The sequence below is a fragment of the Erpetoichthys calabaricus genome, chromosome 18 (genome assembly GCF_900747795.2).
Source record: "Erpetoichthys calabaricus chromosome 18, fErpCal1.3, whole genome shotgun sequence".
Classification (NCBI taxonomy): domain Eukaryota; kingdom Metazoa; phylum Chordata; class Cladistia; order Polypteriformes; family Polypteridae; genus Erpetoichthys; species Erpetoichthys calabaricus.
The window spans coordinates 29,189,575-29,205,603 of record NC_041411.2 but is presented as its reverse complement, the minus strand read 5'-3'; the positions used below and the strand labels follow the sequence as shown (position 1 = coordinate 29,205,603).

The 16,029-nt window shown below is 37.9% G+C and overlaps 1 protein-coding gene across 2 annotated transcripts in view; it reads right to left on the bottom strand.

Annotated features, from left to right (window-relative positions):
• apeh (acylaminoacyl-peptide hydrolase) overlaps nt 1–16,029 on the bottom strand; it is a 56,690-nt gene continuing 40,661 nt past the window's right edge. For both annotated transcript variants that reach the window (XM_028824948.2, XM_028824947.2), the window contains exons 10-22: nt 15,863–15,984; nt 14,679–14,739; nt 13,860–13,957; nt 13,560–13,611; nt 13,065–13,153; nt 11,490–11,628; nt 10,932–11,015; nt 5,614–5,694; nt 5,164–5,252; nt 3,751–3,941; nt 3,498–3,600; nt 3,306–3,412; nt 1–631 (exon numbers count right to left, since the gene is read on the bottom strand). In XM_028824948.2, the coding sequence (XP_028680781.1) occupies nt 526–631; nt 3,306–3,412; nt 3,498–3,600; nt 3,751–3,941; nt 5,164–5,252; nt 5,614–5,694; nt 10,932–11,015; nt 11,490–11,628; nt 13,065–13,153; nt 13,560–13,611; nt 13,860–13,957; nt 14,679–14,739; nt 15,863–15,984 (1,322 nt within the window). In that variant the 3' untranslated portion in view covers nt 1–525. The remainder of the gene's footprint in view (nt 632–3,305; nt 3,413–3,497; nt 3,601–3,750; nt 3,942–5,163; nt 5,253–5,613; nt 5,695–10,931; nt 11,016–11,489; nt 11,629–13,064; nt 13,154–13,559; nt 13,612–13,859; nt 13,958–14,678; nt 14,740–15,862; nt 15,985–16,029) is intronic.

Genomic DNA, 16,029 nt, shown 5'->3' with positions numbered 1-16,029 from the left:
TTGACGTGAACATGTCATCATTAGTTAGCATTTTTATTAACTCTTTAGATACCAGCAATTTCCAAACAGTGTACAGGCACTGCAGAGGTATCCTCTATTGGCATGTCTTTTGAGGTTTTTATTAAGTTTTCTTTTCCTGGGTTATACCGTCTTTGAAAAGTTGCACTATTACTGAAACCTGCTACAAACAGAAGGTAAAGAATTCATTGGTTGAGGTGCACCTTGATTGGAAGGCTATCTGCTCTGAATTAGCCAAACTTTTTTTAATAGCGTTGCATCTTTCAAATCTTACAAAATCACAAATAGTTAACAGTAAAAGTGCCACTGAGAATAACTGAAGCAAGATTGAAACTAAAGTTCAAGTGAGTAAAAGAATCTCCAAGTTGTAAAACTCAAATAAAGGAGGCATATGCACCCTTCTGGACTGGCACTGAGAGATACGCTACCTCTTTGATAAGCAAATTGTAGACGTTAGTGTTACTACTGAGGAACATTTTATATTTTTTATGTGCAGTGTCCTTGATATCAAAGCTGAAGATGCTGAATAATCCAAAGTGCTATGTTCATGAATCCATCAGACTCGGCATCCACCTTTGAAAGTGAATGGTTATTTTCTGGGTACCACAGCAACCTAGAAGAGCAGGAAAACCAAAATAAATGAATTCATACAGATATAAAACATCTAACTGAAAGAAGTGTTCACAATCCATGTAAAGATGACACTAAACTCATTTATACTAAAACGTTTCCCAAGTATATTCACAATGTATTTCATATCCAACATTTCTACTGCAAGCAGAAAAGCAGTTGCTTCTACAGTTTGTGGGTAAAAGCAGCATTATCCTGTGTTCAATAAAATGGAAGCATGACTGTGAATACTAAAGTGTGAATAATGTGCTGCCAACAGGCACTATTTTGCTTACTTGGAGCAGATTTAATATCACTATTACTTATTTTTGTGTAAAAAAAACTACAAGCCTATTTGGCTCTGAGGGAATTTAGCAGCAAGCTTGTTATTAAAAGTCTATAATGTGCATCAATCTTTATTCCGGTGTCTTTGAACTCTTCAAAATGCAATTTTCTCACAACCCTCACCATCGCATGCTGTTCTGAACACAGACATTACAAGTAGTGCCCAACCACCATGGATTTTTTACACAAATAATGATCATGATATGTTGAAAGTTGACCAATAAAATTACAGATACAGTAAATAATCTACCAATATTAGAGGTGTGTTTAGGTTTTAGTTTTCCTAGGAAAACATGAATGAAAAGAAATACATTAAGAACATTATGTTCTGATATGAACAAGTATAGCACTTCAAAAAGGTTAAACAGTAACTGCTAATTTTAATACCCTTTGTAAAAATTGTAATGGTCTTTAGAAATCAGTTTCAAAGCACTAATAATAACTTGCAGCTTACATTTGTTAAACCACCTTCAATCTAACTCTCTCTTTCTCTATCTTCCTCTTTCTAAAAGGGAAGACACCACTTGTTTAGTCTCAATATTTCTAGTCCACCAATGGCAGATTGTAGTGGATGAAGCAGACTATTTGAAAGACTGACAAATTGTTTTATGCGTTGAAAATGTATAAACTGCTGGTATATTAAACAGAAAACGTTAAAATTTTTAAAAACACTCTAAACCAGTAACAGTTTGAACATTAAAGTTGCTCCGATTGTTGAAAAATGAAACCATAATGTAACCAACTCTTAAAATCAAGTAGAATTTTAATTCTAATATAGAATAAAAGTCACTGAAATGTAGGAAAAACCAAACAATCTGCGTACTTTATCAAAGCACTGAGTACAAGGCAGGGAGCAGCCATGCACATAGCGCTATACCATTACTGGGCCCACTCACGTACTGTGATGGACGGCTGGCAGCGCAAATCGGCCAACACACCCAGGATGCTAGATGGCGACTTCCCTGCAGGTTAGAGGTGCCCTGGATTCCCGCAGGGACACTATGGGAGATGGAGATCGGCTTGACAGCCCTGCTGGGTACCGTGGGTACCGCAAGGTGACGCTGTAGGGAGACACAAGGAGTTTTGTTTCCCATATAGCACGGAAGTACTCCCAAGTCATGGGAACGGAAGGACAGAAGTACTTCCGGGCTGAAGAAAAAACAAGTCTCCATGTGACCTGGAAGTGCTGGTGAATCACATAGACGGAAGGACAGAAACACTTCCAGGTCAAGGACTATATTAAGGACTAGTGGAAACCCAGCAGGAGAGCCAGAGTTGGGAGGGAGTGTGACGGAGCTGCTGGGAGGAGAGAATTGTTTAATTTATAGTATTGTTTATTGTGTATTTGGTGGATGTGGTGTTGTGAGGGCACTTTTGATGAAAGAAAATTTTAAAAATTTTCTTAGTGCTTTTACAATTGTGTCCAGAGCATCTGCCTGTTGGGTTTCACGGGGCAATAGTGCCCCCAAACGTTCACAGTATACATCCACATCTCACACGCAACTGGAATCTACTCATCCAAACCTGTGTGTCTTATGGGAATGTGGGAATTACATAGGAACACCTGGAACAAAATATACAAAGCAAACGGAGAAATTGCAGCCTGCAAGTCTTGTATCTGTGAAACAGCGCTACTATGCACCACACAACTTTATTTACGGTACTATTTTTTCTGGTTACAATAAAGCTCAGCTTGAAAAAGGAAGGAACAACAAGTTACTTTTACAGTTGTCACCTCTCATGTCATGCAGGCAAGGAAGTCACATAACTGGTTTGACAGATCTCTTTTTCTTCAGGTTTATAACACATAATATGCCAAGACTCTGACAAAAATATGTGCTTTCCATTACAACTATATGTAAAAATAAAGCATCTCTGCTTTGTAACAGAAACGAGATCTCTTTGATGTACATGGATAAATAGTCCTCAGTTTAACCCTTTCAACTTAGCCTCAATTTTGGCCATTTTCTGTTACTTTGATTAAACTGGCCATAAATACTTCATACTTAACTCAATATATGTGTTCGATACATCAAAATTATGTGCGGACATTTCTTTTTCAGAATATTTACATTTGGAGAAGAAATTGTTGAGAATTCTTCAAAAGCTATTCACATTGTTTGTATCAAAAACTGCACTCTGAATGTTATTCTTATTAGCATAAATGTTAAAATACCCTTCCAAGCACCACAAAAGGACGGACAATGTAGCAGCAATAATTTTAAAATGGCTATGAAATGTCAACAGCTAACATGTCTATTTTTATTTTTTTTCAAGTAGTAAAAAAATTGGATTGTTTTGACAACTTTTGTTGTGTTAGCTACATTACTCACCGGACTGAAATCTCCCGTGCTTTCAGAGCTCGATAGTACTCAATTCCCTGTTTGTTTGGAACTCTTTTATCGTCCTCGCCTAGTGTTAACAAAACTGGAGTCTTTACCTGCCAAACAGTAATATTAGGTTAACAGCTTTGTGCATCTATTACATATTTATTGGTAAAGGAATCCAGACAGTGCAAGGCTCACCTGAGAAATGTACTTCATTGGTGACTTGTCTAGCATTTGTTTCCATACAGCTGGGTCGGGCAGGCAGTTAGGGCTGTAGTTAAATCCTGTTTCTACTATACACCTATTGAAGCAGAAAGCTATGGTTTATTATGTTGTCACGAGGCTACCGTTGCAATGGTTGACCTGATCTGAAATCTATTAGCATCTTCTCCTAAAGCAGTTATTCGGTTTATAAACTATAGCTACAACATAAAACTACAATCATGTTTACCAGTCAGGAATATCTGTGCTTCCAACCATGGAAGCCAGATTGGTCACTGGGTTTCTGGATACACAGGCTTTGTAAAATGAAGGGTACTGGCCAATCAGATGGCAAGCCAGGAAACCACCATGAGAGCCACCACTCACTGCCACTTTCTGCTCATCAAGTGACTCCATTTTCAAGGTACTTTCCACTGAGTGCTGTAAAAGAGGAAAAAAAAGGACACCACGCATTAAATGGCCAATAGTTTCATCTTTATGCACAGCCTGAACCAAATGGAAGCTGCAAATTAAGAATGACAATAATGAAGTGATGAAGCACATCTAAAGACACAGAAAACAAACTGAAAAACAAAAGACTGCAGTTTCAGATGGCACTTTTTCTTTTGAATCTACCAGCCAATCACTTCTTTTGCTTGTGCTCTATCTGTGAAAAAGGGGAGCCTCTTTCATTTTTACTGCACTGATAAAACTTTCCAGATTGGTCCTTAATATTAAGGGAGTACTGGTTGATCTGGAGGCTTTAAAATTAATTATGTTGTTGTCATCATTTAATAGTTTAAAAGGTTAGCTTTGGTGCACAGCATCTGGACTCAGAGTTAGGTCAGAATGTGTATATTATGTTGCCAATACATTCAGTGCACTCAGCAATAAGAGGCATAGGTTATGTTATAATTTTGAGGATAAGCGCATTAACCACAGGCAGCACAGCCTTTAGCCAGACAGTACCCAAATATCTGAGTGTTGTACCAGTGTATTTGAGGAATATGAACACTGAAAACTATGCAATTAGCACCTTATTTGATTACTTTATTCTTTTTTCAGTCAACTATTTTATTTGGTTGACTATTCATTCCAAGCCTGACCTCAAAGAACATGGGAAAACCTGCATAACCACAGAATGGCTTCACTTTTTGAGCAACCTCCAGACTGCACTATGCACATGTTGGAATCCAAATTACACTGGCCAGATCAGACATTTATATCCTATGTTACCATACTACTACAAGATCATATGAAGACACTCTGCAGCATAGTCAACTTTTTTCTTATGCACTCTCACACTCGGCCTATAACACATATTTTTCTTTTGTGTACAATGTAGCATTTATGAGGAACTGAATTTACATACAGTAAAACCCTAGCATTTATTTCAGTTTTGACATTTCAAGCAGTTTTTTTTTTTAAGCAACAAGATACAGAAAACCTGATCACACTTAAAATGGACTGGCATAGGTACAGATCTATCCAGCCACTTACACCATGTACAATCAAGATAGAACTAAAAGGCTAACACGCTTTATATCTGAAGAGTATTCAGCTATAACACTGAATTGAGAAAAAATGTATGCAGAAAAACATTACAATCTAAATATTGATAGCTGATAAAAATTAAATTCTGTACTGAAGGGGATTGCTTTACCTGTACATCCTTGACATCCTGGTCTCCAATATTCCCAGGTAGTGAAAGAATGTTGTCTTGTCCAAATCCTATAGATCCTCTGTAATTCACTGAGTAGAAATAAATGTACAGAAATCATAGACCTCAATTCACACGTTTAGAGTAATGCACTAAAAGTACAGGAGAAGCAATGACAGAAGATTTTATTTCTTTCACTATGGTTTCATCGATACAAAGTTATAGCAGATTAAGGCCACAAGAGACTACAGCAGACACAATAGTTATGAAGATAATGGGAAGATGAGAGTAAGACAAGATAATCTTTTCCAGCTTAGAAAAGAGAAGATCAGTAAGATAATGATGTGCACAAAGCAAATCCTGAGATATAAAACCTTAAGTGCGCACCCTTAACGGAAGAGAATTTGTCTTGTGACAACTCTGAAAAATAGTACCAGCTAAACACTGACTTACCCAAGAGAAGAGCAAAGCCCATCCTACAAAGGACTGCAGGGGATAACTGCCACTCAGTTACGAACACAGAGTGTGGCCCACCTGTAAAAGACAGGAAGGGCAGTTACAAAAAAACTCAACAGAGGAACTTGAGGACAGAAAGCCTAGTTTTACTATCACTGATCACTTCTCCTACAGGATAAATCTATCCATCTATTATATTAAAAAATCTTGGGTCGATATGTGACCATCTCGGAGAGACACAAGTTCATGGACATCTAACCTTGCAGTTGTTGGAATGCTTTTGGCAGACACACTTCATGTGCTCCCAGCTCTTAAAAATGTTATACGTTGTATGCTGTTTCATCATCCCTGCTTATCAGTCCCAGCACCGTCGTATTATTTGCAAACTTGATGATGTGGTTGGTGTTGTGCGTTGCTGTACAGTCATGAGTCAGCAGGGTGAAGAGCAGTGGACTAAGCATGCAGCCCTGTGGCGCTCCAGTGCTTCCTTTTGAGGGATGATTGTGTTAAAGGCAGAGCTAAAGTCTATGAATAGCATCCTGACATATGTGTCCTTTTTATCCAGATGTGTCAGGGAGAGGTGAAGGGCAGAGCATATGGCATCCTCAGTTGACCTGTTTGAGCGGTATGCACACTGAAGAGGATCAAGGGAGGAAGGGAGATTAGTCTTTATGTGTGACATGACTAACCTTTCGAAGCACTTCATGATGATTGGCGTGAGTGTAACTGGTTGGTAGTCATTCAAGCATGTCACTTACGACTTCTTCGGCACTGATATGATGGTGGTCGACTTGAAGCATGCTGGGACTGACGACTGGCTCAGAGATGTGATGAACATGTCTGTGAGGACACCAGCCAGTTGACTGGCACGTTCTTTGAGCACACGACCAGGTATGTTGTCAGGTCCTGCAGCCTTGCGTAGATTGACTCTGGATAGAGTCCTCTTCACGTCAGTTATGGAGAGACAGAGTACCTGGTCAGTGGAGGGAGGTGTTGCTTTTCTCACAGGCCCTTTGTTCAGCGCCTCGAACTGTGCAAAGAAGTTGTTCATCTCATCCGGTAGGGAGGAATCACCATCGCTGCTCTGTGGGTTGGGCTTGTAGTTTGTAATTGTCTGAACGCCCTGCCACATACAACATGTGTCTCTGGTGCTGCTGAAGTGTTTTTTAATCATCTGCGCGTATGCCCACTTAGGTCTCCTTATAGCGCAAGACAGGTTGGCTCTGGCCACCCTGAGGGTGGCCTTGTCTCCAGATCTGAAGACTGCATTTCTGATCTTGAGCAGCTTGTACATTTCTCTCATCATCCAGGGCTTTTGGTTGGCTCTTGTGGTAACATCCTTGGTAACAGTAACATTCTTTATACATTTGGAGATGTGACCAGTCATAGAGTCTGTGTACTCCTGTAGACTGATGGAGCCACCATCCATAGCAGCATCCCTGAAAATATCCCAGTTTGTCAATTCGAAGCAGTCTTGGAGAGCTGAAACAGCACCAACCTGCCACACTCTGATATTCTTGCGGGCTGGTTTAGTGTGCTTCAGCAGGGACTTGTATGCAGGAACCATAAACAAGGTGATATGGTCTGAGTAGCCGAGGTGGGGGCGGGGTAGAGCCTTGCAGCCATCAGGAACGCTCGTGTAAACATTGCCCAGACAGCTTCCCCCTTTAGTAGCAAAGTTCACATTCTGGAAGAAATGACTTCAAGTTGGCATGATTGAAGTCTCCAGCAATAATGAAAAATGCCTCAGGGTGCATCGTTTGCAGTCTGCTGATGATCGCGTAGAGTTCCGGTAGTGCCTGGTTAGCATTTGCACTAAGCGGGAGGCAGACGGCAACCACCAGCACACAACTGTATTCCCTTGGCAAGTAGAAAGGCCGGCACCTTACTGATAAAACCTCTATCAACGGGAAACAGTGTTGTGCGGCTGAGGCAGCGTTTGTACACAACTCTCTGTTCACATAAACACACAGTCCCAAAACCCCGGATCTTACCGGGCAAAGATGCGTCTCTGTCCGCTCGGAAGATGGTCAGTCCATCTCCAAAATATATGGACATGGGTGATATGTCAGAAGTATGTAGATATTGTTCGGATTTAAAGTTTAAGTTGGAGACTTGTAGATCGGCTAATTCCTGTTGCCATCAGGGAAAAGGAGTGTTGCCTCCCAATGAAGAGGCGTATCCACGAGAATGAAAAGATTTGTTGTTTGGTGAAAGTGAAATCCACAGACACTACAGGCAAAATATCAGAGTCTACAATCATCTTTTTGCATTCGCACCATTCAATGCTCAAAACGTAGATTTACACGATTCAGGACCATATGAGAAACGATGAAGTCAAAAGAATTAAAACAATAATTGCAGAATGATTACACGGCAAATTGGTTAAATGCGTATCAATAGGTTATGCTGAAGCAGTTGGTGCTGATAATGCGGAAGTTGAAAACATCAACTTACAATATCCCGTCGAATATCTACAAGCGTTAACACAATCTGGACTCCCACCAGCTGAACTACTGTTAAAAGAATTATGGACCATACGCTATGAGAATCTGTGGTCCCGCAACAATTAAAGCTACGACAAGTTTATTTTCGAAGAAACCACAATTCGGTCAATGTATATTTATGATTACGGAGAAGCGATGCAACATAGAAACGAAACGGGGTTCGGTCAAATCAGAGCATACATTTACACGATCGAATTTCAAAAACAGGGTTTACCTCACATGCACATTATTGGTTACTTTGCAAAATAAATTATTAACTGCTGTTGATGTAGATCGGTTTGTCTGTGCTGAAAGTCCAAACAGAGAAACCTATCCTGAATTACGGTACAAAGTCATTAAACATATGTCTCACGGACTACATTTAAAAGATTCAGTATTGGGACTCAAAAGAGAAAAAGTGTTAAAAGAAATTTTCTAAAGCGTTCGTTCAATCAACAGATATGACTAAGACTGGTTTTCCTGATTATTGCAGAAGAGATAATCGTCACAAACAATACTCTTACCACAGAAAGAAAGATGGTAAAATTGTGATGATAGATAATTCAATGATTGTACCATATAACCTGTATTTGCTCAAATGATTCGATTGTCATATTAATGTTGAATATTGTGCATCGGAAATGAGTATTAAGTACATCTACAAGTACATTCATAAAGGGCACGATAGAGTACGCAGAACTTTATCCAAAGAACAGTCTCAGGACAAAGTTCAAACATATTTAGATACTCGGTACGTCAGTGCAATGGAAAGCGGGTGGCATTTAATGGAATTGCCAATGCATGGTCGAAGTCATTCTATTAAATTATTAACGATTCATTTACAGGGTCAGAATATGATTCAATTTAAAGAGGATGAAGAAGCAGAAGCTTTAAAGGTAGCAAAAAATAGAAATACAAAATTAATGGCTTATTTTGAACTTAATAAAACAACATAAATGCAAAAGCATATATGTATGCACAAATCCCTCAACATTACACAAGGCAGAAACAAAAAGGAGTGTGCATATATGTATGTATGTATGTATGTGTGTGTGTGTGTATATATATATATATATATATATATATGTCTATGTGTGTATATGTATGTATATGTGTGTATTTGTATATGTGTATACAGTATAGGTGTGTATATGTGCAGTATGTGTATGTATGTGTGTGTGTGTGTGTGTGTGTGTGTGTGTGTATGCATCTAACTAAGCAGTTACTCAGACATTAAAATAAAAACCTAATTAATGTTATATGTGGTATTTTATTAGATATATAAAAAAAAACTATACATAGAATTTTAATTATGCAGATGGATTGAAATGGAAATAAACCTAAACCAAACCAAACCAAATGTAAAGTTTTACTTCTAGAGGAATAATTGTTTCCAGTCTCCTTGGGGTGTGTTCAGCCCCCCTCTTCTCAGCAGCACACAGCACTGGAGGGGAACGGGGGGGTAGGGGTTGGTAAGTGAAGCGAGCATGGGGCAGAGCCCCCTAGTGCAAAAAAAAAGAGACTTCAAGAGTAGCATTGCATAATCTAGTCTCACTTGCTATTGAAAAGGACAACTCCATCTTTTTATTATCAATGAAGAGGCTATTATGTTGTCATGTGCATTACGTACATATATATAACTCCTTTATGAATTCTTCAGTATACAACCATAACATCAGTGTTAACAACATTTTGAACTTTAATCTTGCTCTACTATTAAAAAAAAAAATTTTTCTCAAATAGCTAAGTTAGAAGATCAGATGATCTGAAATAAAATGGTCATTTAATAAGTTAACAATATAAAAGAAGAAACATTTGGAGATCTCAAAGATTGAAGCAACTATAAAGATGTTGAAAGGCTACCAAATGGAGAAGTCTAACAAAAGAAAATTTACCAGGTTTTTTCAGAGCTAAGGGATCAAATCAATTGAAGGCAAGTAGGAATCTTTGAAGGATTACAAAAGTAATACAGTCAACAAACATTGGTAAAATAATGTTAATTTGAAAAAAAGGTGTAGGGTCAAACAAAAACAAACCCATGCGTGAGGCTTATCGACTCATTTTAAACGAACGCAAAGCACAACTGCAAATCTGTTTATGTTTACTATGACATGTTGTAGCAGTGCTACTTAAAAACTGCATCTCCCAGCAGTCCCTGCTGGGGCTGCTGGGGTCAAAGGTAGCCACAGGCAGATAAAAGGAGGGCAGAGGGCAAAGATGAAAAAAGTTTGTTTTTGGTTTGTATTGTTGCTATTATTTGTTGTCTCTCCTGCTGTTATTTGAACTGTGATCATTTTTGTCTTGGACTGTATTCGTTTGTTGGGGACTGGATTGTCTGTCTACTTGTTCACTGAGAGCTGTATTGGATTATTGGATTTTTCGGAACAGTGGAGCGCTCCCGAATCAACCATCAACCCTCAACCTCATCAGTAAATACCGGTAGGACTATATTTTCCCTTCTCCATTGCAACTTACAGATTCGCTGGACATAACTTGGTCACTATTCATCTTTCAACCTGTTTCTTATATATGGACTTGGCTGTGTGGTGTTTGTGTTTATTTTGTGTATGTGTAATATCGCCGAAGGGGTCAGGGGTGGTATTACTGTTTTTCATTTCTCAATTCATGTCATTATATTTATAATTGTTTGTCATTCCCAGTGTGTTTATTTGTCTCTGTGGTGAGAGTGTGTGGGTCGATCCAAGGCTGGGGACGTTCCTGGGATCTCTGCTTTTAAAATAAATAAATCACCGTCTTCGTTGGCGGTGTGAATCTTAGCGGCTCCTGACCGCTACAATGTAATACTTGATCTACTGTTTAACTACTTACCATGCGGAATGACAATTAAAGGCAATTTTTGGTTAGGATTTGAGTTTTTTGGTTTAAGAAACAAACCCTCATATTCCAGATCACCTATAAAGAATAAATAAAAGATAAGAAATGCTTATAATTGGTTTAAATCAAAGCTTCTATCTAAAACAAAATGGAAAAACATTATAACACACACACCAAAGTGAATCCATTTGAGCCTGATTCATAGCGCAAATAATGAAACAATTTAAGAAAAACACAGACCTATCTATATTTCAATATCAGAAAGCTAGGTAAAAATTTAAGCTGAAAATTCAAATACTGTTATTCACTTTCCAGCTTGTCTGTAACTGCAAATTGACTCCCCTTCTTGATCACAGACATTTGAAATTAGTTTCTTTTACATTAGTTTTGCAAGTAAAATTCAGTTATCTTACTGTTGGCAAAGGAATAGTTCTATCAAAAAGGTTATAAATGACAGATCAGAGCAATCTAAGCATGTTTGCGCAAGCCATCTTGCTTCCATTTATCACTGAAGATAAAAATGACAATGAATATAAAAAAGATTGGATTTACGGTAGTGTTGGTTTTCCTGCTCTGGAGGAGGCTGAAAGTTTAATATGCGCCACTCTATATCGGGAATGGGTCTCAGCTCCTCCAGCGACACCCAGTTTACCCTTTCCTCTGATCCAATTGGTGGGAGGAAACCAAGTTTCTAAAGAAAAAAAAACAAGTAGAGAAAAGAGTTCCAAGATTGTCTGCAGTGCAACAGCACTCAAAGCAGGGCAAACACAAATAATAATTCAAAATGTTCTCAGACATCTTTACTACAATTTAGTGAGTATCTGGATTGTGATGTATCTGTAAGTAAAATGAGTTCACTTCTAACACTGAAAATCTTGCATGAGAGAAGAAATAGAACTGTAGCAAGCATTGCTAATTAGCAAAAATACAGGAGCATTTTAAGAGCTGACTCCCAACACATGTGGCAGGACATTAGGTCCACCACAGACTACAAAGGTAACACCTTCTCAACCAACACTGGAAACTTATTTCTTCCTAATGACCTCAATCACTTTTTTACATGGTTAACAAGGACAGCAACCAACCTATTACCAAACTAACCCAACAAGAGGCCCAATTGTGCACTCTGGCACTGAATGCATATGAGGTGAGACAGGCTCTAAGCCACATTAACCCTAATAAGGCAGCTGGCCCTGATGGGGTTCCTGGATGGCTTCTGAAGCACTGTGCAGAACAGCTGACAGCAGTGTTCACCAGTCTGTTTAATATCTCTTTAGAACAGGCCACTGTCCCCACTTGCCTCAAGTCCGCTACAATTGTCCTCATTCCAAAACAGTAGTGGTGAGGTCCCTGAGTGATTATTGATTGGTGACCCTGATCCTATTGTCATGAAGTGCTTTGAACAAATTGTCCTCAGACACATTAAGAGCAACATCCCCACCTCCCTGAACCAAAACCAGTTCACTTACAGGGCAAACAGATGAACTGAGAATGCTGTCTCACTTGCCCTTCACACTACCCTTCCACACCTAGAGCAGAGGGACAACTATGCACAGATGATGTTCATCGATTACAGCTCTGCCTTCAAAACCACCACCCCAACAAACTGGTTATCAAACTAAATAACCTGGGTCTCAACTCATATCTGTGTAACTGGATTCTAGATTTTCTCACTAACAGACCAAAAACTGTGTGCATGGGAACTACTGTGGTCACTATCCCATAAGCATTAATGATGAGAGGGTGGAGACAGTCGAGAGTTTCAGATTCTTGGGAGCCCACATCAGCTAGGACATGACATGGGCAACAAACATGACAGCAATGGCCAAAAAAGGTCTTCAGAGACTTCACTTTCTGAAGAGCCTGAAGAAACCACAACTCCCACAACAGCTGCTGGTTAACTTTTACATTCACTATTTAGACCACAGGACCAAAGGTGAGGATTTCTGACGACCTATCAAAATGTTTATATTTTGTCCATCTTTTGTATTATTCCTAGTATGCAGAGATGTCATAGGCTATATTTTTAGAATGCAAAATATAGCATATGTCATTAATCATGCTATGAGCATTCCAACCTAAGATCCTTGACAGAATACTGTCCATTAACAAGAGCTATGTTCTTACCAGACTTGGAGGGCAGTTTGGTGATGAGCAGCTGGCAACCATAAGGTCTCGGCTAATTGTCAGCAGTGTCCAACTCCCAAGATCTGAACCTAAAGGGCAAGGGGATGGTAATAAGGCTATATGAAAATGGAAAGATTTATAACTTTGGATGGGATGAAGTAGGCTCAGTTTAGTCATATGTGACAGTAAGTTAAATTGCTTCATTTTTGTTGTACTGAACAAAAAACAACTAAGGATGTCAAAGTATTTTTTATTTCTTTCACAAACTCACAAAGGAAAATTTAAGATAAAAGTCAGAGTGAATGAAAAAAAAAATAAAAACCAGATATGAAAACTATACATTTTACTGTAAACTAACATAGAAATTGAATACTCAGTATTAAAAATGCTTCATAAAAATATATTAAGTAATTGATTGATATGAATAACTACTATAAACCCAGCAATACTGCAAATAAAATAAAGAAATAACTTAAAGATTTTAGTTATACTCACCAGATGTAAGTGATATCACATTTCCAGTATTTATATCCACAGCTAATAGCTCCTAAAAATAATCAGAATTTTCAGCTCCCACTTTTGCTCTGAAACATCCGCATCACTACAGTGTTTAAAATATTTTTTCTATCTTAAATTAAGAAAAAAATACTACTGTTAAGTCAAAATAATACCATGACCACCCCATTTACCTAAACAGTGAACTTGTCTTAAAAGAAATACAAGCAGAGAAATTTGTAATTGTCTCATTCCTTTGTAATCTTTATAATAACAGATATGATAAAAAAGACTCCAGACCTTTCTGCTTTTTTGTGGAGAATCCAAGAGGACACACTGACTATCAGCTGACCAGCAGAATGATGGAAGAGATGAAGTATAGATCCCTGTAAAACCATCTTGGAGGATTTGGCGGAAAGTAGAGGAAAAAACAGCAAAGGATTAGAATTAAAGAAACTGAAAAGTGCTCTAGCAAGTGCCAAACATAACAGAGATTCTTCAATGATGCATTCAAATAAAAACAAAAATAAGGTGAACATTTCACTATTGTGTACCGATCTGGCAAAGATCTATATTACTTTAATACACGTGACAAACACATACTTATTTTCTGTATGAGCAATAGATGGCTGTTTTGAGCTAAACCTAGCTTCCTACAATAACCAAAGCTCATTCACGCAGCAATGGTCTGAATACCATCACACTACTAATTCTAAAGACCTTTGTTAAGTTTGCTGAGGCAGAAATAAAAGGGATATATTTCATTTTTACTCATGTCTACATCCACATGAGTGAATTAAGATAAAGTCCAGCTTGTAGAGTAAGCTCATTTTTATTTTAATGATTAAATTTACATTTTTTCACTCATTGGAGAGAGAAACACTGCTTTATGATATTTGTATTTCAATATGTAATGAAGTGTGTAAGCATAACATAATATAAAAACTGCTTTATAGTAACTAAAAATGTATGCAATATCCATATACCAGTAGTATAGAGTGAGATATTCAGACAAGTGTTCCCAAACGTTTATCTGTCCTTACACGTTACATAGCTCAACAATGATAAGGCAACTAAAGACGCAAGATAAATAAAGGTGAAAACAGTTGGGTGAATTACCTGGTCTAGGTCTGTTGATGATGTCCACTACTGTTGAAGTCTTCTTTGTGTACCAGTCATACTGAAATGTGGGGAGAGGGTGTAAACATTTAAACAAGGAAATTTTAAAGAATGTCTTCAGCTGCCTTTAACTAATTCTGCATATACACACATTTTAACATACAATGACTCATTAGTTGCATTTAAATGTTAGGAAGCAAAGAGCCTTTTTGTCCACCTGCTCACTTATATATATATTTGCCACGGAGACAGCTAGATAAGACAACAAGAGCAGAGCTTGAACTGATAATGGACTTCATTATTTCAAAGCAGCAAAGCACAAATGTTCTTTTTTTTATCAGTGAAGTGTACAGAAAAGAATAAGAAATTATTAGCATTTAATTTGTATACTCAAGGTATTCCTGAAGAAACTCATTCTAAATTTGCCCTTTGGCTCAATGTAGGAATTATATTTTGCTTACACTTTAAAATGTATTTTTTTCATGTCAGGCTTCTGGAAATTAACTTCCTGTTAAGTTTTATCTACAGAAAGATACATCATCAACATTTCTGTGTAAAAAAATCACTGAAAGCTGTATGCACAGTGTTCTCTAAGTTGACCGTTTACAATTACTTACTCATTTAACAACCTCCAATACACAATTTCAAGACATACAGCACTACCAAAGAAGGGTTGAAAGTTAGATCAAATAAAAATGACATAAGAAAATACAACATAACAACAATCTTAGACCCACAATCTGTTTCATGGTTGGAGTGGGGTGCGGTTCTGGAGCATACATTTGGAATGTAGCAATGATGCAGTGAATCCTGATGTTTCTCCATCCAAGCACCACATTCAATCCACTCAGCAAAGTCTTACTGAAAATAAGTATTTAGTTGTCTTGGAATTAGTTACTTAAAACCCATCTTTGTGTACCCTGCATACTGCGCAAGGCTGTACAAAAAAAAAATAGTCAAGACATATGTGGCACATTGGTGGGATTTCAATACAATGTATGCAATTTGAGCAGAATGCCATAATACAGAGGTTTCTAATACATATACCTTTCTCCTATGTCAACAATGTGGAATACTATGAGCCCAATGCTTTACCAAAAAGTTAAACACAATACTTAAGCATTATCTACACATCCTCCAACTATATTTCTTAAACGTAACCAGTTTCCCTCAGATATACTTACCATAATTAATTGGTTGCACTGCTGATGTGGCCCAAAAACTCCACATTGCAGGTAGACAATTCTGCACTGATCTGGACTAAGGCGTGGAGAGAATACAGCATCTGAATTTGTGGAAAGCTGCTCTGTACAGAATAATCCACATGCAAATAAAAAGATGAAAATCAGAA